The following is a 23,727-nucleotide window of genomic DNA, read 5'->3' on the forward strand; positions in this document are numbered from 1 at the left end:
CAGCGCTGGACAAGACATTTTCAAGGTAAGTATTTCTTCTTGCAGGTAAGTGAAACCTGGGACAGTACAGAGGCTAGCCATTGTGGAATGCACTAGCCCTGACTGTCCCGGGGGCATTTTTATGTCATTTTTATTTTTTTAGGTGGAACTCCGCTTTAAGTGGTTAATGCATTCTATGCATTAAGTTAAAAAACCTTCAGTGGGCAGCAGCCCCCCTCACCCCCACCCCATACTTACCTGAGCCCCTTATCTCGATCCAGCAATGTTGCACGAGAGCCTCGACTGTCCCCTGATTGGCTGAAACAGCAGCGGGCACCTTTGTCTCCCGCGGCTGTCAATCCAAGTCAGTTAACCAATGAGGAGAGAAAGGGGACGGGGCCGAGCCACAGCTCTGTGTCTGAGTAGACACACAGAGCAGCGGCTTAGGTACCTCCATAGAAAGCTGGTAGCTGTTGGGGCTCTCAGCAGGAGGGAGGGGCCAGGAGGGCCGGTGAGGGGGATCTGGACTGCTCTGTGCAAAACCAACTGCACAGAGGAGGGAAGTATATTTCTTATTTTTAAACAAACAAAAATGAATTTAATTAGAATTTGAATTTTGTTGGCATTTCCTCTCACTTCATGTTTGGTTATGGGAAAGGAAGTGACGGTAAATCTTTGCAATGGGACACAGATGGCGGAAAAAAATCTGACAGGGGTTGTTATAGCCTTCCCTTACTCTATCCAAAATGAGAAAAAATAAGTTTTGCGTAAAGTTCTACTTTAACCACTTTAGCCCCGGAGGATTTGGCTGCTTAATGACCAGGCCCTATTTTGTGATTCGGCACTGCGTTACTTTAACGGACAATTGCGCGGTTGTGCGGCGCTGTACCCAAATAAAATTGACGCCCTTTTTTTCCCAAAAAATAGAGCTTTCTTTTGGTGGTATTTGATCACCTGGGAAAAAAAATTTTTTGCGCTATAAACAAAAAAAGATTTTGAAAAAAAAAAACAAAACAATATTTTTCACATTCTGCTATATAAGATTCCCAAAAAAAAAAAAGCCAAAATTGTTTAAAGGGACAGTATAAAAATTAAAAATAAAAGGTACAATAAATAGGAAAAGAAAAAAAAATAATTAAAAAGGGCACCGTCCCTCTGAGCTTGTGCGCAGAAGTGAACGCATACGCAAGTCGGGCCCACATATGTAAACAGTGTTCAAACCACACATGTGAGGTATCGTTGCGATCGTTGAAGCGAGAGCAATAATTCTAGTGCTGGACTCCCTCTGTAACTCCAAACTGGTAACCTGTAGAAATGTTTTAAATGTTGTCTGTGCCTGATTTTTAAGTACCAAAGTTTGTCGTCATTCCACGAGAGTGCGCAATATTGAAGCATGACATGTTGGGTAGCTATTTACTCGGCGTAACATTATCTTTCACATTATAGAAAGAAATTGGGCTAACTGTACAGTTTAATGCAGTGAAATTTATTTTATTTTTTTAAATTTGTTTAAAAGACCGCTGCACAAATAGCGCATGACAAAAAACATTACAATGACCGCCTTTTATTCTCCAGAGTCTTTCCAAAAAAAAATATATAATGTTTCTGGGTTCTAAGAAATTTTCTAGCACAAAATACTGATTTTAATTTGTAAACAACGTGTTTCAGAAATAGGCCCGGTCCGTAAGTGGTTAATGTTTCCTTTTGGGTTTAACCGCTTCCCGACCACCCACTGCCTTTTTACTGCGGCAGGGTGGCTCCACTGCGCAAACCGACGTAGACCTACGTCGGTCGCGCGCGGGAAGATAGGGGACGTCGATGCAGCGGGCAGGCGGCTCCGATTGCCGCCTGACACCCGCGATTGCTCCCGCTGTTGTAAACACAGCTGGCAATTCTTCTCCCTGGAATGATCATAGAGCCCCTGTGATCCTTCTATAAAGGATCACATATCTCTATGGTCATTTCAGAAGCCACGCCCCCAACAGTTAGAATCACTCCCCTAGGCTCACATTTAACCCCTTAATCACCCAAAGGGTTAACCCCTTCTCTGCCAGTGTCATTATTACAGTAACAGTGCATATTTATAGCACTGATTACTGTAGTAATGTCACTGGTCCCCCCAAAAGTGTCAAAAATGTCAGTTAGGGGTCCGATCTGTCCGCCGCAATGTCGCAAAAAATCGCAGATCGCCGCCATTACTAGTAAAAAAAAAAAACAATAAAAATTACATGAAATTTTTCCCGTAGTTAGTAGACGCAATAACTTTTGCGCAAACCAATCAAAATACGCTTATTACGATTTTTTTTTACCAAAAATATGTAGCAGAAAACAAGTTGGCCTAAAATGTTAAAAAAAATTTTTTTGAGAATGTCATATAGCAGAATGTGAAAAATATATATATTTTTTTTCAAAATTGTCGCTCTTTTTTTGTTTATAGAGCAAAAAATAAAAATCGCACAGGTGATCAAATACCACCAAAAGAAAGCTCTATTTGTGGGAAAAAAAGGACATCAATTTTATTTGGGTACAGCATCGCACGACTGGGCAATTGTCCGTTAAAGTAACGCAGTGCCGAATTGTAAAATAGGGCCTGGCCAGGAAGGGGGCAAATCCTTCCGGTCTTAAAGTGGTTAATACCACTTTATGTGGGGAAATATCAGCTTTTTTTGCTGCGCAGATTTTCCCTAATTTCTGTAGAATGGGAAGTAAGGAGAATTCTCTCTAATAGAGCCCCAGACAGCGGCTCTTATCTGTCCCCATTCTATCTACAACTAAAAAAAAAAGAATAAATAAAAACATTTGTTGCTGAAAATCCTTGTCTGCGGGGCCCTTTGGATTGTAGAAGAAAAGCATCTTGCAGAGTATTGTTTCTCTTCCCGCAGGAGCCCCAATGACAGCCGGCTAACAAAGAAGGCAAACACGGGGACTCAGCACACACATTACTGAATTTAGTAGCTCTCATGAGACTTATGGAATCAATTACCTCATCGTGTAAATAAACAGTTTTTATATTAAAACAAACCCCCCTCCTTTCTCAGAGTTGCATCATGCTAAAACGGATCAGGGACAGGGAGAAAAAAAATGACCCTGCGACGGTAATATATCAGAATAATCAAGCCTGCAAATGATTTAGTCATTGGAAAACAATATTTAAAGAGTGACTACAGTCTTATAAAAGACGGCTGTATCCCACGTGTGTTGCCTCCTCATCAGATGTGTGAATGTAACGGCAGACCTCAGACACAGGCGGATGGATCACGGGTTGCAGCCTTGTTTTTATCTTGCAGTGTTCCTAGCGCTGCTTTAACCACTTAAGGACCGCCCCACATACATACACTGCGGCCCTTAAACATGAAATCACGCACCTGTACGTGAATTCTTTTCTTCCAGGTCTGTGGCACGCATGCGCGCCACCGGAAACCCGCTACCGCTGTGATTGGACACAGCAGGAGCAATACAGCGGGTCAGGTGAACCAGAGCTTGCAGCCATCCTAGCAGAGCGGTTATCCCTCGATACCAGAGGCGTAACTAGAACCTTCAGGGCCCGGTGGAAGAAACCATGAAGGGCTCCCCGAACCCCTGGCCAGGGCCCTTTCCTTCAAGCCTGGGGCTCTTCCCACTGATCCTGGGGCCCTTTACTCTAGTTTCGGGGGCCCTTTATTACGGTCCCCCAGCGGGACCCTTTCACAAGTTCTGCAGTGGCTCCCTTCCTGCCATCTTGGGGCCTCCCCATGGTGGAGGAATGCCAAGGCCCCGGTTGCAAGTGTGACCTTTACGATCCTGGAAGTTCACCCACTGGTGTCAGTAGTTTTTATTTTTTTGGTACTTTAATTGTATTATTTTTTATCATTTTATTTTATTTTTTTACAATGTCACTGACTATGACTCTGTCCATTTAGAAAAAGAAGGAGCTGATAAATTACATATTTACCGACCCCTTCCTGGTTCTCTATTGTGACACATCCCCTGCAGCAGCTGGCAGGAGAGGGGAGGGAGCACAGTGGGGAGGGGTAGCACAGTGGGGGGGGGGGGGGCAGGGAAGCACACAGGGGCCCAGAGACAGCAGAACACAAGTGACCTGGATAGGAGGAGTGTCAGGGGCAGTATACAGAGGAACCAATCTCCTCCATTTTCCTCCTGCAGCTACAGGAGGAAAAAGGAGGACAGTGATTTCTGCCCCCGCTGTCCCTCATATCCAGGTGTACAGGGCCCCCTGGAGCATGGGGCCCAGTTGCAATTGCAACCCCTGTAGTTACGCCCCTGCTCTATACATCCCCCCCCCCCCCCATGGACTTCCTAAAAGACTATTCTGTAGTAGTGCATTAACACTGACACATTATATTGTGCAGTCTGGTTTACCTCCCTGAGCGCTGGTTATTGTTTTTGTGGTCCGGTGAACCCGTCAATCGTTCCAGAGGCAGACAGAACGGCGGTCTGCCTATTTAAACAAGGCAGATCGCCATTCTGTGACAGGAGAAGACAGAGATCTTGTGTCTCTGCTAAGCAGGAATACGGATCTCTGTCTTCTTACAGTACAAGCAAACCCCGTACAGTTAGAAAGCAACCCCTAGGGACACATTGAACCCTTTGATCGCCCCTGGTGTTAACCCCTTCCCTCCAAGTATCATTAGTACAGTGACAGTGCATATTTTTTTAGCACTGATCACTGTATTAGTGTCACTGGTCCACAAAAAAGTGTCATAAGTTTCACTTAGTGTCTGATTTGTCCGCCGCAATGTCACAATCCCACTGTAGGTCGCTTAAGCCACCATTACTAGTAAAAAAAAAAAAAATATATATATATATATATATATATATATACTAGATTTCATGAAAATAAAAAATATCCCATAGTTTGTAGACGCTATAACTTTTGCACAAACCAATCAATATACGCTTATTGGGAATTTTTTGTTTACCAAAAATATGTGGCGGAATACATATTAAATACATATTAAATGTATGCCTAAGTCCCCGTTCACACTAAGGCGACCTGTGAGGCGACCTGGTCGCCTCACAGGTCGCCGTAGGTCGCCTTCCATAGGGAAGCTGCGGACCCGTTCTAATAGGAGCGACACAAGTCGCTCCGACTTAGAAAAAGGGTCCGGAGCTTCTTTGGGGCGACCAGGAGGCGACTGCCATAGACTTCAATGTTATGAAGTCCGTGGCGGCCGCTCCGAGGTCGCGGCGCGTTGCTCGCACCTCGACCTCGGAGGTCGCCCCTGGAAGTAGCGTCGCTCGTATGTGAACGGGGCCTAAATCAGCCTTTCTCAACCTTTTCAACACAGAGGAACCCTTAAAAAAAGTTTCTGGTGTTAGTGAACCCCTCTTAACCACTTAAGCCCCGGAAGATTTTACCCCCTTCCTGACCAGGGCCTATTTTGCGATTCGGCACTGCGCAACTTTAACGGACAATTGCGGGGTCGTGCGATGCTGTACCCAAACTAATTTGACGTCCTTTTTTTCCCACAAACAGAGCTTTCTTTTGGTGGTATTTGATCACCTGTGCGATTTTTTGATCATGCAAAAAGAGCGACAATTTTGCAAAAATAACAATATTTTTCAAATTTTTTTTATATGAAATTCCCCCCAAAAAAATGTAAAAATCAATATTTTTAACATTTTAGGCCAATTTGTTTTCTGCTACATATGTTTGGTAAAAAAAATCGCAAAAAGCGTATTTTGATTGGTTTGCGCAAAAGTTATTGCGTTTACTAACTAAGGGAAAGATTTTTGTCATTTTTATTGTTTTTTTTTTAACGAGTAATGGCGGCGATCTGCGATTTTTTTTGCGGGGCTGCAACATTGCGGCGGACAGATCGGACCCTTGACTGACATTTTTGACACTTTTGGGGGTACCAGTGACATTACTGCAGTAATCAGTGCTATACATATGCACTGTTACTGTAAAAATGACACTGGCAGGGAAGGGGTTAACTTTATTTGAGAAGGAGGGGTTAAGTGTGTCCCTAGGGGCGTAGATTCTTACTGTGATTGGCTGTGGCTAGTGGTGTAACAGCAGAGATCAACGGTCCTACATAGCAGGACCGTATGATCTGTGCTGTTACACAGGGGAGAATGACAGGCGGCTTTGTTTACATTAGCCGCCTGCCTTTCTCCCGGTGTAACCGGCGATCGCGAGTGACCGGCGGACATCGGGTCCGCTGGTCACTCGCGCGAGGGGGTCCGTGAGCGAGCAGGGGCGGGAGCGCGCCTCTAGCGGTGCGCGCTCGCTCCCTAGAGCCTCACAGGCTAGCGACATAGTACTACGTTGCTTTGCCTGTGAGGGGCTGACTGCCGACGTAGATAGACGTTAGGCAGTCGGCAAGTGGTTAAAACTGACTATATTTACAACTCATAATACATTAGTGTGATGGTCGGTGGGAAGAATGCTCCTTACATTTGTGGTCATTGGGAGTAACTGCCCCCTTATAGATAGCTAAAAAGATCAGTGGTGTCATTGGGAACTTCTCTGAGAGGCAGAAAATGCTCTTTGCTCAAGGAACCCCTAGCAGCCTCTGGACTGGAGGAACCCTAGTGTTCCACGGAACCCTGGTTGAGAACCACTGGCCTAAATTTATGAAGAAATTTGATTTTTTTAAATTTTTTTTTATTGGGTATGTTTTATAGCAGAAAGTAAAAAATATTGTTTTTTTTTTCAAAATTGTCAGTTTTTTTTTCTTTGTTTATAGGGCAAAAAAAATCGCAGATCAAATTCCACCAAAAGAAAGCTCTATTTGTTGAAAAAAAGGGACATACATTTCATTTGGGTACAGTGTCACATGACTGCGCAATTGTCAGTTAAGTAACACTGTGCCGTATCGCAAAAAAAGGCCTGGTCATGAAGGGGGTAAAACCTTCCCGGGCTGAAGGGGTTAAAGCTGAAGTTTGGGAAAAATTCCCTATAGCTTTATTCCCGTCACTTACCTGCCCCATGGTGTGCAGGCAGCTGGATCCTGGAAAAATCCTGTCCTCTTCCTGTGTCTGATCCTCCAGTGCTTCCATGGTTAAAGTGTTAGTAAACCCTGAAATAAAATTCCCCTGCAAGGCAATTACATGGTGTGCTATCAGACATCGCATGCTGGCACATTATGAAATACTTACCTTAGAAGCAAGCCCACTGCTAACAAGGCTTATATCTTCACCCGGTCTTTTTTGGGGTCTTCAGGCAGAACAGCAGTACAGGTGGACCGAAAGGGACACCCTCCCTCCTTCCCCCTCCTCCATTCAGAAAAGTTCTTTCATTGATTGCACTGCTTGCAACATGACCTGTAAATGAGGGGGAGAATTCCGTGACTGATCAGACACCCCCCAATTCACAGAGGGTGTTACAAGCAGTGTAATCAATGAAAGAACTTTTCTCAGTGGATGAGGAGGAAGGAGGGGGAATGTTCGCTGTTCTGCTTGAAGACATAACGCGTAGTGATTCATTAGAACCCTTCTGATCCAGGCATAGGAGGTTGGCCATAACCTTTGAAGAAGTCACATGACGAAACGCGTCAGAGCCACGTTATCTGCCATCCGCCATCATTCCTATCTTTAATGCTGGTTTTACATGGATGCTTGTAAGTTGCTTTAATCCCTTTGAACAAAATACATTTATATAGCAGTATTACACTATCTTTGTGTTATCTGCCTTACTTTCATATATGGATATTACACTGGGAGACTAAGTCATCTGCTTCCAAGAGTTCGTCGTTATCCTTTGAAAAGCATCCTTTGGGACAGGCATGTATTGTCTTCCCTCACATTGTAAAGCGCTGCGCAAACTGTTGGCGCTATATAAGTCCTGTATAATAATAATAATAATAAACTGTGAGATCCATGGATTACATCAAGTCTGTTTGACCCATTTGCTATAAGGTTCTTGGGTCCATACCTTCCGGTGATCGCATTCTATATTCACATTGTTGGTATGGGAATTCTTCTAATCACCTGTGCAAGTTTGGATTGGTTCCACATTTATGCTCTAAATTTCACCATTTGGGACTTATCACTATTTATCAACTTTTTTATCTTTTTATCACTATTTTGATACACTGTTATATGGATTGTATCAGTCGTTTTTAGCGCTGCACTTTTCTTTGTATTACAAATTGGACAACTATGTGTCGGTTGATGTGCTGGCAGCTTATGTTTCCATGTCAAAGCTATATGATACAAAGTAGTGCAGGGACTATTTGAAGTCGTTGCGACTTGAAGTCGCACAGATATGAACGGTACTCATTGGAAATCATGGAGTACGACTCCCAAGTCGCAGGACAAGTTGCACAAATGTGAAAGGGGCCTTAGCTAGACTTCAGCTTTAAAACAATGTAAAACTTGCCATCGGTTGTAAAGGCAATCCTTGAAGCATATGTTGAGCATATGTATATGCTTAGGTAAAGACAGACATGTCCATTACTATCCATGGGGTAACCCCATGTAGGCAAAGCAACAGGTTAATAGTTTAAAGTGCTACCATGCATAGGAGGAACCCCTCACGAATAGATTTAAAAAAAAAAGGGAAAAAAATGACATAATTTTTTTTTTTTTTGCAAAAAGGCAAAATAAAGCTACTGCCATCAAATTATAAATTAGCATAAAAAACAAGAAAAGAATAACAAGGTTTCCTCAAGGCAGCATTATCCCATAAACATAACAATAATACATAAATATATTGTATTTATTTATAATAATAATAATAGTATTTTTGTTATTTTTATAAGCACTTTCTTGAGGAAACCATGCTGTTTTTTTTTTTCTTGTTTTTTTTTAAAGCAACAGGTTAACCTAAATGACTGACACCCCCCTGCATATACTCACCTCTCCTTTGCGCCTTCGCCACTCTGTACACCATCAGTAGTAAAAAAAAATTAAAAATACGTGTTGCCTCCACATTTTATAATAATCTTCTTCTATTGACCCTAAGTGCCGGTTCACATTTCTGCGATCACAGAGATCGCATGTAATTCGGAGCGCACTGCTCCTAAAATTACATGCGAACTCTATGCGGTGCAAATTCAGTCATATAGTATGTACGGCTGAATTTGCACCGCAATCGCACCTAAGTCGCACAGGACCCTTTTTTTGGTCCGCAGCAGAATTGGATCGCATGGTGGTTCACACCAGTGCGATCCGATTCTGTGTGAACTTTCAGATCGCACTGCGATATGTGATCTGATCTGGGGGTGTCGTTAACTTTTAATTGACACACCCAGCGTATCACAAATGGCAGTGTGAACTGCCAGGGTTGCGGATGCGATGTGGTAACACGCGGTATATTTGCAGCATTCCCGCATCGCAGAAATGTGAACCGGCACTGAAGCCTAGTACACACAATGAGAAAATCGTAAGAAAATAAACTGTTTTTGCAGCGATCGCCTGATAATCTGATCAGGGCCGTCTTTAATATTGATTGGACCCTGGGCAAACATTTTCTTGGGCCCTCCCAAATCCAATTATCAACTATTCTCAGGCAGTGCAGGCTCAAGGGGCAGCTGCTTTAGGCCCCACAACAACTGGGCCCAGGGTAGCTGTCCCTTTTGCCCTGCCTTAAAGATGGCCCTGACAGGGCCGTCTTTAATATTGATTGGACCCTGGGCAAATGTTTTCTTAGGCCCTCCCAAATCCAATTATCAACTATTCTCAGGCAGTGCAGGCTCAAGGGGCAGCTGCTTTAGGCCCCACAATGACTGGGCCCGGGGCAGCTGCCCTTAAAGACGGCCCTGAATCTGATCATTAGTACACAGCTTTCGCGACATGATCATGACAGTTCATGTGAAATGATCCCAAGGGACAAGAATGAACATTTTTCTCCTAAAATAACAGAACTGATGGTTTTTGTTTAACCACTTGCCGACTGCCCGCCACAGTGTCGCACGACTGCCCAATTTTCCATTAAAGTAACGCAGTGCCGAATCGCAAAAAATGGCCTGGTCATTAAGGGGGCAAATCCTTCCAGTCCAGAACTGGTTAATCAGTACAGCACTCGCCCGTAAAAAATTGAGTGACCAAGACCACGCATGCTCCAAAACGAAAGCATACATTACAATACAATGCATTACATAATCGCAGGAAGTTGTATTCTCTCCTATGAGGATTTTCAGAAATATAGTAACCTATTCGTTTTCGATATGAGATTAGCATGCCAAAAAAAAACAAAAAAACAGATGATTATTTATCTGATATTCTCATTGTATGTTCCAGGCTTAATACATTTAGCCAAAACTGCAAAGTTTCATGGTTTTTATTAAAAAAAAATTGGGGGAACTAAAAACTTTAAATTTTGCTCAGCCAACTAAAAGCCAACATCATATTCAAAAATAAAAAAATATATAAAAGAAAAAATGTTAAACTTCTGCACTCTCTCCAAAACTAAAAAAAAATAAAAAATTCCGGAATTAGGCTTTTAAAATGACCCTGTCAGTTCCTCAACAGAATAAATCAGAAATGAGAAATCTGCAGAAGTAGATCAGTTTCTGGTATTCGGGATTCCCTGCGGATGGAAAGTCGTTGATATTGACTGATTATCTGCTGATTACTTGGCAGCAAGGACATGAGTTTGTAAAGAAAGTGTACTTTATATTTAGAGAACACATATTTTTATTATTTTAGTCATTACCCTAAAGTACTTTTTGATATTACTGTAAATGTGTAAATGGTTACTCTTTTATAAATGTTGTGTTGTAATAAATGTAGAGGATTGTAGATCACCCACTAGATCAGGGTGGGAACCTTTTTTCTGCCAATGGCCATTTGGGTATTTATAAAATCATTCGGGGGCCGTACAAAATGATCACCTTAAAAATTAGCCTGTTATATTTGGTCAAACATTTAATTAACTCACCCCTAATGTGATGGCTGCAACTGCTTCTCTTTGGTGAGGTGTGTGATGTTAGCTGGTATTGATGATGTTGCTACTCGCAACAGGTTTTCCAGGTTTGCGTCGGTCAGTCTGGAGCGCAGTCGACTTTTTTGTGGTGGTAAGTTTTGAAAAGAACTGCTGGTGGGTATAGCTGGCTGGTACTGCTGGCTCAGGCTGGTACTGCTGGCTCAGGCTGGTACTGCTGGCTTGTACTGTGCTGTGAGTACTGCTGGCTGGTACTGCTGTGGGTACTGCTGGCTCAGTCTGGTACTGCTGTGGGTACTGCTGACTCAGGCTGGTACTGTGCTGTAGGTACTGCTGGCTGGTGCTGCTGGCTCAGGCTGGTACTGATGGCTGGTACTGTGCTGTGGGTACTGCTGGCTGTTACTGCTGGCTCAGACGGGTACTGCTGTGGGTACTGCTGGCTCAGGCTGGTACTGCTGGCTGGTATTGCTGTGGGTACTTCTGGCTCCGGCTGGTATTGCTGGCTGGTACTGTGCTGTAGGTACTGCTGGCTGGTACTGCTGTAGGTACTGCTGACTCTGGCTGGTACTGCTGTAGGTACTGCTGACTCTGGCTGGTACCGCTGTGGGTACTACTGGTTCTGGCTGGTACCGCTGTGTGTACTGCTGGTTCTGGCTGGTACTGCTGTGAGTACTGCTGGCTCTGGCTGGTACTGCTGTGAGTACTGCTGGCTCTGGCTGGTACTGCTGGCTCTGGCTGGAAGAGGTGAAGTTTCCTGTATTGGTCACAGGCGGAGTGCATTTGATATCACTCTGCCTGTGACTCACTCAGACTGTCATAACAGAGCAAGAACTATACAGGAAGCATCGGCTCCATTCTGACAGATCAGCTGAGAGACACAGACTCAGCTGCATGGGGGGCCGGACCAGATGACTTCGGGGGCCGAACTGTAGGTTCCCCACCCCTGCACTAGATGATGCCCTCAGTGGCTCAGTGCTATCCATCTTCTTTATTCCTTCAACAACCATTGAGATAAGGGATCAGCTTCGTAAGTAAGTGTAATGTTTTCAATAGGTCAGTTGACTCAAAAGCAGCTCATAGATGACTCGATTTTCTTTCCTTCCACCATGGGGGCACAAGGAGCCTTTCCGGCCGGCAGAACGCAATGATTACTGCAAGTGGCTATAGCCACCTGTAGTAATAGAAAATTCACAGGCTGGTTGTACCCAAGTCGATCCATGGAATGACTTGGGTAAATTCAGCTTGCCCACACATGGATCGTATCGCGGCTGAACTGACCAAATTTCAATCCATGTGTGGCCGGCTTTAGGCTGCATTTATAAGTTAAAGCACGCTGAGGTGCACATTTTCGCAGGCGTTCACAAAACAGAATAACCTCCCTAGCAGTATTCCTGAGTGTGGCTCGGGGTTCATTTTCAGTACCAAAAGCGGTAACCCCCAGCCACACTCGGGATTACCCCAGAATGATACTCACCTTCCCCTGCGATCCCCCGCCATCCTCCCCAGCCTTCCTGCAGCCTTCCTCCTGCTGTCCTCTCGCTGTGTGCTCGGCCGATGCCAACACCTTCTTCCCTGCGAGCGCCAGGGGGTGGAACCGGCGGGAGATTAAAAAAAAAAAAAAAATGATACAGTGTAATCTGTTAGAATTACAACTTTGTATCATGTCATTTCATCTAGAGGCTTTTCCAGTGCCCTGCCTGTGCTTTTTGCTGTACTTTGTGCCTGGAAAATTGATAATGTCCATGGCGTCCAAAAAGCGTTCTATTAGCTCAAAAACACTTTTGGACGAACTGGAAAACAGCGACGGCGTATCAGAATTATTTGAAGAACTGAGCGATAGCGATTCGTAGGAAAATTTGTCATCAGGTACTAAAAGTGACAACAGCAACGATTCTGCGACTGAGCTCAGCGATGTGCGGACTTAGTGCTCTATTGACTGCGGTGCGGATCAGGCAGCGCCCCCAAGTACGGATTCTCCCTCATAATGAAATATCTCCACTTCGAAAACAATGAAGAATTTGATGAAATGTAATATTATTATATTAGAATTTATGATTTTGTGTTTCAAACTTTATCATACCCGGGATGTCTACTAGACTCTTGTTTGGACAGATTTAAGTGAGTTATTCCTAAGAATTACAGGCCTAAAATATAAAACAACAGATTTCCATGCAAAACAATGTAGCGCTTTTAGTACAGAAATTCTGACATAATCAGACCGCCAGGGAGGTTAAAGTGCGTGTCTTGCCATTCATTGTTAATGGCACCCCAAACGCGGCAAACAGGCATTTATGTCAATACATGCGTATCTTAACACCCAGAAAGGTACATGAGCAACTTTGCTGCATTTGTCGCGCATAGAGCAGCCCATTGAAATGATTTGGCTGTGTGTGTAGCGTAGAGCTGCAGGAAAAATCGTAAAAAAATTGCAATCTCGATTCACTTCCCTCCCCCCACTCACAGCTGTCAAAAAAGAAAAAAGAGAGCCTCTGGCAAATGTTTTTCAACATTGTTATGGCTGCTAGATAACTATAAACACAATGTTTTACATTGTATCATTTTCTTCCTTTATATCAAAGGAATGAACTTCTGTCTGTAAGTGAGGGCAGTTTAACCTCTTAAAGACTAATGCTCGGTTCAGACTTATGCGATGCGGGAAGGCTGCGAATTTGCAGCCTCTTCCTGCATCGCAAACTCACCCTTAACAGTTCACACTGCCATATGCGATACGCTGGGGGTGTCAATGTAATGTTAACGACACCCCCAGTTTGATCGCAGTGCGATCTTACAGTTCGCACAGGATCGGATCGCACAAGTGTGAACCACTGTGCGATCCAATCCTGGTGCGGCTCAAAAAAAGGGTCATGTGCGACTTTACACATACACAAAGTGTTTGGCTGAATTTGCACCGCACAGCCGATCGCATGTAATGAAGGAGCAGTGTGCTCCGATATTACATGCGATCGCCACAGCCGCACATATGTGAACCGGCACTAAGTCTCGATTCACACATATGTGATGCGGGAACCCTGCTAATCCACTGCGGGTTCCCGCATCGCATTCAAATCGCAAACAGTTCACACTGCCATATGAGAATCGCTGGGAGTCTCAATACAAAGTTAACCACTTAAGCCCCGGAAGATTTTACCCCCTTAATGATCAGGGGGTATTTTGTGATTTGGCACTGCGTGATTTTAACGGACAATTGCGCGGTCGTGCGACGCTGTACCCAAATGAATTTGACATCCTTTTTTTCCCACAAACAGAGCTTTCTTTTGGTGGTATTTGATCACCTGTGCGATTTTTTGATCATGCGCTATAAACAAAAAAAGAGCGAAAATTTTGCAAAAATAACAATATTTTTTACATTTTCTTATATGAAATTCCCCAAAAAAAAATGTAAAAATCAAATTTTTTTTACATTTTTGGCCAATTTGTTTTCTGCTACCTATGTTTGGTAAAAAAAAAAATCACAATAAGCGTATTTTGATTGGTTTGCGCAAAAGTTATTGCGTTTACTAACTAAGGGAAAGATTTTTGTCAATTTTGTTGTTTTTTTTTTTTTAACGAGTAATGGCGGCGATCTGCGATTTTTTTTGCGGGACTGCGACATTGCGGAGGACAGATCGGACCCTTGACTGACATTTTTTACACTTTTGGGGGTACCAGTGACATTTCTACAGTAATCAGTGCTATACATATGCACTGTTACTGTAAAAATGACCCTGGGAGGGAAGGGGTTAACTTTATTGGATAGGGAGGGGTTAAGTGTGTCCCTGGGGGCGTGTTTCTTACTGTCATTGGATGTGGCTGTGTGTGTAACAGCACAGATCTACGGTCCTACATAGCAGGACCGAGTGATCTGTGCTTTTACACAGGGGAGAGTGACAGGCAGCTTTGTTTACACTACCCGCCTGCCTTTTTCCCTCTCTACCCGACGAACGCGAGTGACCGGCGGACATCGGGTCCGCCGGTCACACGCGTCGGCTTCTTCGGGTACGAGCAGGGGCGGGAGAGCACCTCCTGCGGCGCGCGCTCGTCCCCTATTGGCTCCCAATCTAGTGACGTACCGGTACGTCACTTTGCCTGGGAGGGGCTGACCGCCGCCGTATATAGTCGGGCGGCGGTCGGCAAGTGGTTAAACGACACCCCCAGGTCAGTTCGGACATGAATCGGATCGCATAGGTGTGAACACCCATGCAATCCGATTCTGGTGCGGACCCAAAAAAGGGTCCTGTGCAAATTTAGCCATACTATCTGTATGGCTGAATTTGCATTGCACAGACATCGCATGTGATTTGCAGAGCAGTGAACCGTCTCTAAAACCTTTGTTATTGGGTTTGGGTGCGCATTAACCTTGCAGGGATCATGCATTCACCGCTGACACTAACAGGACACATTTCACAAAACAGCCAGACACAGGTACAGAAATCATTCCACATAACATTTGCAGTGGAACCGTACATCACCTTAACCGAAGGGTCCAGTGACTGCATACTGGGCTACAGTATGCATGACGCCTCCATGTCTTCTGTCTGTACATGGGTGACCTCACTTCTCCCACACTCCAAAAATGACTTGCAGATTCCCTGTTTTCTACCTATAATGAGTGTCCTCTGATTCAAGCTGGCCATTGGCCACACTAATAGATTTCCAAACAAATGTCAGTTTGAACATTCGCACAAAAATTCACAGTACATTCGATAAATTGACAAATGTCATTCTAAAGTACTTCAAAGCTGAGCTTGCCTAGCATTTGATTTTGGAATGAATGCACTTTACCAAACAAAAGCCACATACACTGTTAGAAATTAGTTGGAGGAATATTTTCCATATTGCGTTTTCAATTTTTTCCATCACTGGGGTAAAAAACGGTATTTGTGGGGTGATCGATTTGACCCCACTATCATCATCATTGGTGAAGATCATTAACTAATCATTAGTGGAGTCATCAATTTGACCCCACTAATGATTAGAAAATCAAACAAACCTTCTTAAAATTAAACATTTCAAACAAAATTCTTCTAATGTATGGCTAGTTTAAGTAAGAAAATGAGAGAACAACCCTGACATGGACAGTAAAGAGTTCCATGTTTTTCTAAATCCAATATAGTTTCAGATTTGTAAAGCACTGTATGTCAGCGTTTACCAAGTGAGTGATCATAGCAGTAATGGAGCTACACGCTGATTTAGGATTTAAAACATAACACATCATACAGGAGATCATCAATGTACAGCCCCAGCTATGGTTACCAGGACAAGGTAAGTGGGTACAGTTGGCATCACTCACCCTTCATGCTGCTGTAGGTATGGTCAGTAGCACATTACTTGTCTGCTGTCACTGGGCTGAATCTTCCCTTAATGATGGGCGCTCTTCATGTCTTCTGAATGTGCCCTGTGCCAGGCAGGCAGTACAGGAGCCGAGAGCTGGGTCTGGGGACAGAGAGGGGGGATAAATAAAGGAGGATCTTTTCTCATCCCCATAATGTACACACCCTCCAACTACAACACACATCCAACAATGGCTAAAAACTTTAAAAGTATATTTTTATCTAATTGTTTATCCTGTATGATACTAAGGAATATACATATATATATATATATATATATATATATATATATATAAATACTAAAGAATATACCCACATATATACAATATATATACCAAAGAATATACACACATATACATCATAAATACTAAAGAATATACACATATTTACAATATAAATACTAAGGAATATACACACATATATACAATATAAATACTACAGAATATACACACATATATACAATATAAATACTACGGAATATACACACATATATACAATATAAATACTAAAGAATATACACACATATACATCATAAATACTAAAGAATATACGCATATTTACAATATAAATACTAAATAATATACACATATATATACATTATAAATACCAAAGAGTTTACAGATATATACATCATAAATACTAAAGAATGTACACCTATATACTTCATAAATACCAAAGAGTGTATACCTAATACATCACAAATACTAAAGAGTGTATACCTAATACTTCATAAATACTACAGAGTGTACACATATATACATCATAAATACTACAGAGTGTACACATATATACATCATAAATACTACAGAGTGTACACATATATACTGTACATCATAAATACTACAGAGTGTACACATATATACATCATAAATACTACAGAGTGTACACATATATACTTCATAAATACTACAGAGTGTACACATATATACTTCATAAATAACAAAGAGTGTACACATATATACATCATAAATACTAAAGAACGTACACATATATACTTCATAAACACCAAAGAGTGTACACATATATACAATATAAATAGATGCCTAAAAAAATGCATAGGCTTTGGAAAAGGGAAGGTACAAAGCACAGAGGATGCTAGAAATAAAGCTTACATGACTTTCTGAATGTCCAGCCAACTTCACTGCATATGAAGACATGACTTCAGATTATATTGTAATATTTGCTGGATTGTGATGATATAAATATCTATAGTTTGCATTACATCCATATACTGCAGAGTCCTGCACTACATCCCCATCATACCTCTGCTGCACAATGTGTCAGTATCCTCCCTCCTCCTTCCAGTAAGATACAAGAACGTCATTATATAAAATATACATTGCACATCAGTATCCTCCCTCTTCTCCCTAGTAAGGTAGGAGAACATCTGTATAGCAAGTATACGTTGTGTATCAGTATCCCCCCTCCTACTTCCAGTTATGTCCAGGTATGGAAACATCTGTATATAAAGTATACATTTCACATAAGTATCCTCTTTTCTCCTCCTAGTAAAGTTTGAGAACCTATCTATATAAAGCATACCTTGTATATTGGTATCCTCTCTAATACTCATAGTAAGTTATGCAAACATCTGTATATAAAGTAAATATTGTATATTAGTATCCTCTCTAATGTTCATAATATGGTATGAGAACATCTGTATATAAAGTAAATATTATATATTAGTATCCTCTCTAATGTTCATAGTATGGTATGAGAACATCTGTATATAAAGTATATGTTGTATATCAGTATCCTTTCTAATACTCATAGTAAGTTATGCAAACATCTTTATATAAAGTATATGTTGTATATTAGTATCCTTTCTAAATCTCATAGCAAGGTATGAGAACATCTGTATATAAAATATATCTTGCATATCCATATTCTTCCTCCTCCTTATAGGTTATCAGTATCATTCATTCTCCCCTTAGTGAGAAATGAGAACATCTGTAGATAATGTATATGTAGTCTATCAGTATCCCATCGTCTACTCCTAGTAAGGTATGAGAACATATGTATATACAATGTATGTTGTATATTAGTATCCTCTCTCCTGCTCTTTATAGTAAGGTATGAGAATCTCTGTATATAAAATCTATGTTGTATATTATTATGCGTTTTCCTCCTCCTTATAGTAAGGTATGAGGACATCTTTATATGGAGTATATGTTGTATATCAATGTAATCCCTTCTTCTCCTAGTAAGGTATGAGCCTCTCTCCTCCTCCCTCCTTATAGCAAGGTATGAGAACATCTGTGTATAAAGTATACATTGGACATCAGTATACTCTCCCAGTAAGATATTAGAACATCTGTATCTAAAACAACTTTTTCCACTCTGTATTATTTCTACTCCACATAGTAAGGTATGATAACATCCAAATGCACAGTAAAGAATTATTTGTATATCAATATCCTCCATACTCCCCACAGTAAGCCATTAGAGCATCTATATATAAGTATTCATTGCCTCTCAGTATGCTTTTCTTTCCCCTCATAGTAAGGCATGAGAACGTTTGTTTATAAATCTACATACAATATAAAGTTCTGTATTTATTACCTATCAGTATCCTCACATAGTAAGGAATGAGAACATCATATACAAAGCATCCAATACAAGTTTCAATGATGCCTTCAGTGTAGGGAAATCCATGAATCACAGTAAATTCTCTAGTACACTGATTTGATATTTCACTAATACATCTTTGCTATACAATAGCCTTTCCCAACCAGAGTTCAGTGGAACCGACGTACAGTTCCTATAGAGGTTGATAGAGGTTCCTTGAGCAATTTTTGCCTTTCAGATAAGTAACGGTTGACAGCAATGATCTTTTTGGCTATCTGTTAGGGGACATTCTTCCTACTAACCACCAATGTAAGGAACATTCTTCTCACTGATCACCAATGTAAGGAACATTCTTCCCTCTGACCACCAATGTAAGGAACATTCTTCCCACTGATCACCAATGTAAGGAACATTCTTCCCTCTGACCACCAATGTAAGGAACATTCTTCCCACTGATCACCAATGTAAGGAACATTCTTCCCACTGATCACCAATGTAAGGAACATTCTTCTCACTGATCACCAATGTAAGGAACATTCTTCTCACTGATCACCAATGTAAGGAACATTCTTCTTCCCTCTGGCCACCAATGTAAGGAACATTCTTCTCACTGATCACCAATGTAAGGAACATTCTTCCCTCTGACCACCAATGTAAGGAACATTCTTCTTCCCTCTGGCCACCAATGTAAGGAACATTCTTCCCACTGATCACCAATGTAAGGAACATTCTTCTTAATGATCACCCATGTAAGGAACATTCTTCCCTCTGACCACCAATGTAAGGAACATTCTTCCCACTGATCACCAATGTAAGGAACATTCTTCCCTCTGACCACCAATGTAAGGAACATTCTTCTTAATGATCACCAATGTAAGGAACATTCTTCCCTCTGACCACCAATGTAAGGAACATTCTTCCCACTGATCACCAATGTAAGGAACATTCTTCTTAATGATCACCAATGTAAGGAACATTCTTCCCTCTGACCACCAATGTAAGGAACATTCTTCCCACTGATCACCAATGTAAGGAACATTCTTCCCTCTGACCACCAATGTAAGGAACATTCTTCCCACTGATCACCAATGTAAGGAACATTCTTCTTACTGATCACCAATGTAAGGAACATTCTTCCCATTGATCACCAATGTAAGGAACATTCTTCCCTCTGGCCACCAATGTGAGGAACATTCTTCCCTCTGGCCACCAATGTAAGGGACATTCTTCTTACTGATCACCAATGTAAGGAACATTCTTCCCTCTGGCAACCAATGTAAGGAGCATTCTTCTTACTGATCACAAATGTAAGGAACATTCTTCCCATTGATCACCAATGTAAGGAACATTCTTCTTACTGATCACCAATGTAAGGAACATTCTTCCCATTGATCACCAATGTAAGGAACATTCTTCCCTCTGGCCACCAATGTAAGGGACATTCTTCTTACTGATCACCAATGTAAGGAACATTCTTCCCTCTGGCAACCAATGTAAGGAACATTCTTCTTACTGATCACAAATGTAAGGAACATTCTTCCCATTGATCACCAATGTAAGGAACATTCTTTCCATTGATCACCAATGTAAGGAACATTCTTCCCAATTTTGTTTATTAAAAGTCTTGCAATCAATAAGCATAAAATCAATATACATAAATAAATATATACATATTTACATGAAAAGGGGGGAAAAAAAAATACATAGCAAATTCTGCTCTCAAATAAAGACTGCCTTTACAGCAAAAACAAAACTCACATCATGAAACACATCATTACCGGAAAAAATTATCTTAATAAGACTCACACCACCACACCAGACATCAAACCTGCGAGGTCAAGAAACAAAACCACTCCCATTATGCATGCAGCCCTTCTTCAAAAATGAAGATATTAACTAACAAAAGCTAAGGGCGTGAAAGAAATAGCATAGGAAAAAAGCTTTTCACCCAGAGATGGACAGTTCTCCAAAAGCAGGTCTGATATTCCTCCACGCCCTTATCCAGACCGCTCGAGGCTCCCTGCCCTTCTCAAGACCCCGAATCTTCCCAACCTCACCCAGAATATCGTACACCACCACCTCGACAGGGAGGACTTTCTTCCGCAGGGTAATCTGGCACCGTGCATTCCACGTGAAGTAACGGACAACTATACTAACTAGAAAAAGTGTATCCAAATCAAAATCCCAGCGAGTCGGGAATGCCCCGTACACCCACTCCGCATAACTCATGCGATAGAGAAAGGGGATGCCTAGAGCCCTCCCCACCCTTTTATACACCTCTATGTTAAAGGGACACTGGAGCAAAAAGTGGTCCATAGACTCCACTTTACCAACACACTCCGCTCTAGGACAATCCCGATCATCCACAGGGCGATGCTTCAGGTTCCCTCTCACATAGAGCCTTCCATGGAAAGCGAGCCAGGCTTGATCCCTAAACTTCAAAGGGATTCTTCCTAAGTTAATTAAACGCAACCCCTCCCTCATTACGGGGCCTGGGCAATCCCTTAAGGTCAGCAACACACTGAAAGCAGAGCCCAAAATCCTCCTCTCCAGAAGCTTTCTGGGGAGGGACTTGATATCCTCCACTGTCACCTGCCACTGCCTAAGTATTTTCAGACACGGGGCAACGTAAGCCGGAAGCTTGCCATGTCGGACTCTCAGACTTTTCACTGGCCCGCCATCTTCCCAGCATCGCAGAAAAGGCCTAAACCAAGATTGAAAAATACCCACCCATCCCGGCGGGGTCTCTGCTAACATATTACCAAGATTATACTTTAAAAAAAGCAGAGAAAAGAAAACTATAGGGTTGACCATTCCTAGACCACCCTCCCGCCTGGACAGGTAAGTTACATTGCGTTTGATCAGGTTCAGCCTATTTCCCCATAACAGTTGGAAAAAACAGCTGTACACCCTTGCATAGAGAGATTCTGGCAAGATACAGACAAAGCTGACATATAAAAAGATTGGGATCAGGTAAGTTTTAATCAAGTCAACCCTTTCCCTCAAGGAAAGTTTCCATTTCTTCCAGCTTGCCACCTTGGCATTGGCATTCAACAACCTGCTTTCCCAATTTCGATGACCATAGTCACCAGGACCAAATTTGATGCCCAACACTTTAATTTCCTGCTGGGGCTCTGGGAAGGCATCCGGAAGTTCGAAGCTTTCACCCTCCTCACCCATCCAGAAAACTTCACTCTTTTCATGATTGATTTTAGAGCCAGAAGCCTCAGTGTACTGCTCTATCACAGAGACCACCTCCTGCGCCTCCTCCATCCCAGAGATAATAACAGACACATCATCGGCATAGGCCACGACCTTCAAAGGTGGCACACCAGCAATGCCCAAAGGCACCCCACACAACGATCCACTCTCTAACCTTCTTATGAAGGGGTCGATTGCGAATACATATAGCAGGGGGCTCAAAGGACACCCCTGGCGCACACCAGAGCCAACCTCAAAAGGCCTTTCAACCCAACCATTAACAAGTGGGAAGCTCTCAGCCCCTTTATACAATGTTTTCAGCCAATCAATAAACCTCCCCTGCAGGCCGTATCTATCAAGTAGCAAATACAGGTACTCATGATTGACTCGATCAAAAGCCTTCGCCTGATCCAATGCCAGCAAGTACTTTCTCCATTCAGCAGCCCTGCATCGCTCCAAAGCCTCCCGGAATATTAAGGTAATATTTAAATCCATATACCTCCCTTGCAATCTTCACATCTTTCTGACCACGCTGGTCGATCCTCATATGTGTTACCTGCTGCCCAAGACCATACAGGTAATTGGCTATTTTTTTTATATATTATGACAGGACACACTGGATTTCATCTACGATGACCCAGATGCCCTGCAAATCCTTTGGAGATCTCTAGTGACTCCTAAACTAACTAACATATTCCCTATATGCTATATTTCTCCCCTTAGTTGGTCCATATTGTCTACTTCTTGGTGTCTCGGCCTTTTGCTTTGGGACTTCAGGTTCCCACACCTACTAGGAGACAGAAGACCTATAATAAGATCCTTTCCATGATACAGTCCATTATACTGGTCATTTTTTGACCCATGGGATACACAAATATCTAGGACGGTGGACTTACATATGTGGAAGACCAGCTTGTTTTTAATCACCCTACAGGCTTCATGTTTTATCACAAGACTAACCATGTAAGTGTTTGTTTTTCCAACTACATCAACAACTATATAACCTATTTTTTAATAATATGTGGATTACGAGACATTATATGTATATGAATGATGCATATGTTAATAGAATACCTCTATTATGTTCAATGGCATAATTATAATACTGTTGTTTTTGTTTATTAGAACACTGCTCCGTTTTGAAACCACCCCTGAAGAAGGGAACTAATTTCCCGAAATATATTGGGTACTGGTTAGAGTCATCTCACGGATATGGTTGTATTCTTGATGATCACACATTGCCTGTAATGTTCTTCTTTTTAATGTTTACACCACTTTATTTATCACTTTAATAAATGTTATAATTTTCTGCATTGATCTTTGAATCATTTATAAACTTGTGCCTAAAAAATCCCAAACCTAGGGGAATATTCCTTTGTTATTGTATTTAGGGATGTGGCACACTTTTTTGGTCCACCTACCACGAGCAAACCTCTCTTCTTGATTAACCAGGTAGCAAATACCTTTCCCCGAAGCTCGTGATAGGTGCTCCTTTCTAGTTGAAACCTATTGTCATTTTGTCTGGTAATAATTAGCACATACTAATATTATTTAATACTCATACCTTTTTGTGTAATCTAGACATTCGACACTCTCTTCACTGTTGCAGTATATTAGAAATGTCTGGTTTTATTGGGGATGACTGGAACACCTTAATGGCTGGCTACTTGGCCGAATATGAACACAAAGAGTTCATTGAAACTGAACTAGCCTCTCTGTTGTTCCAACTATCCAAACTGCTTGAGAAAAAATCAACATTTTTCTGGCATTGTAAATCCTTTCAGGATCATATCATAGAGGGTGTCAGCCCATTTGGCC

The 23,727-nt window shown here is 42.0% G+C and overlaps 1 protein-coding gene across 1 annotated transcript in view; it reads right to left on the reverse strand.

Annotated features, from left to right (window-relative positions):
- GLIS1 (GLIS family zinc finger 1) overlaps nucleotides 1-23,727 on the reverse strand; it is a 251,866-nt gene that overhangs the window by 199,695 nt on the left and 28,444 nt on the right. Inside the window, exon 2 of the mRNA XM_082266027.1 lies at nucleotides 16,101-16,243. Within this exon, the coding sequence (XP_082122153.1) occupies nucleotides 16,101-16,107 (7 nt within the window). The 5' untranslated portion in view covers nucleotides 16,108-16,243. The remainder of the gene's footprint in view (nucleotides 1-16,100; nucleotides 16,244-23,727) is intronic.

Source organism: Pelophylax lessonae (genome assembly GCF_965119305.1).
Source record: "Pelophylax lessonae genome assembly, chromosome: 8".
Lineage (NCBI taxonomy): Eukaryota > Metazoa > Chordata > Amphibia > Anura > Ranidae > Pelophylax > Pelophylax lessonae.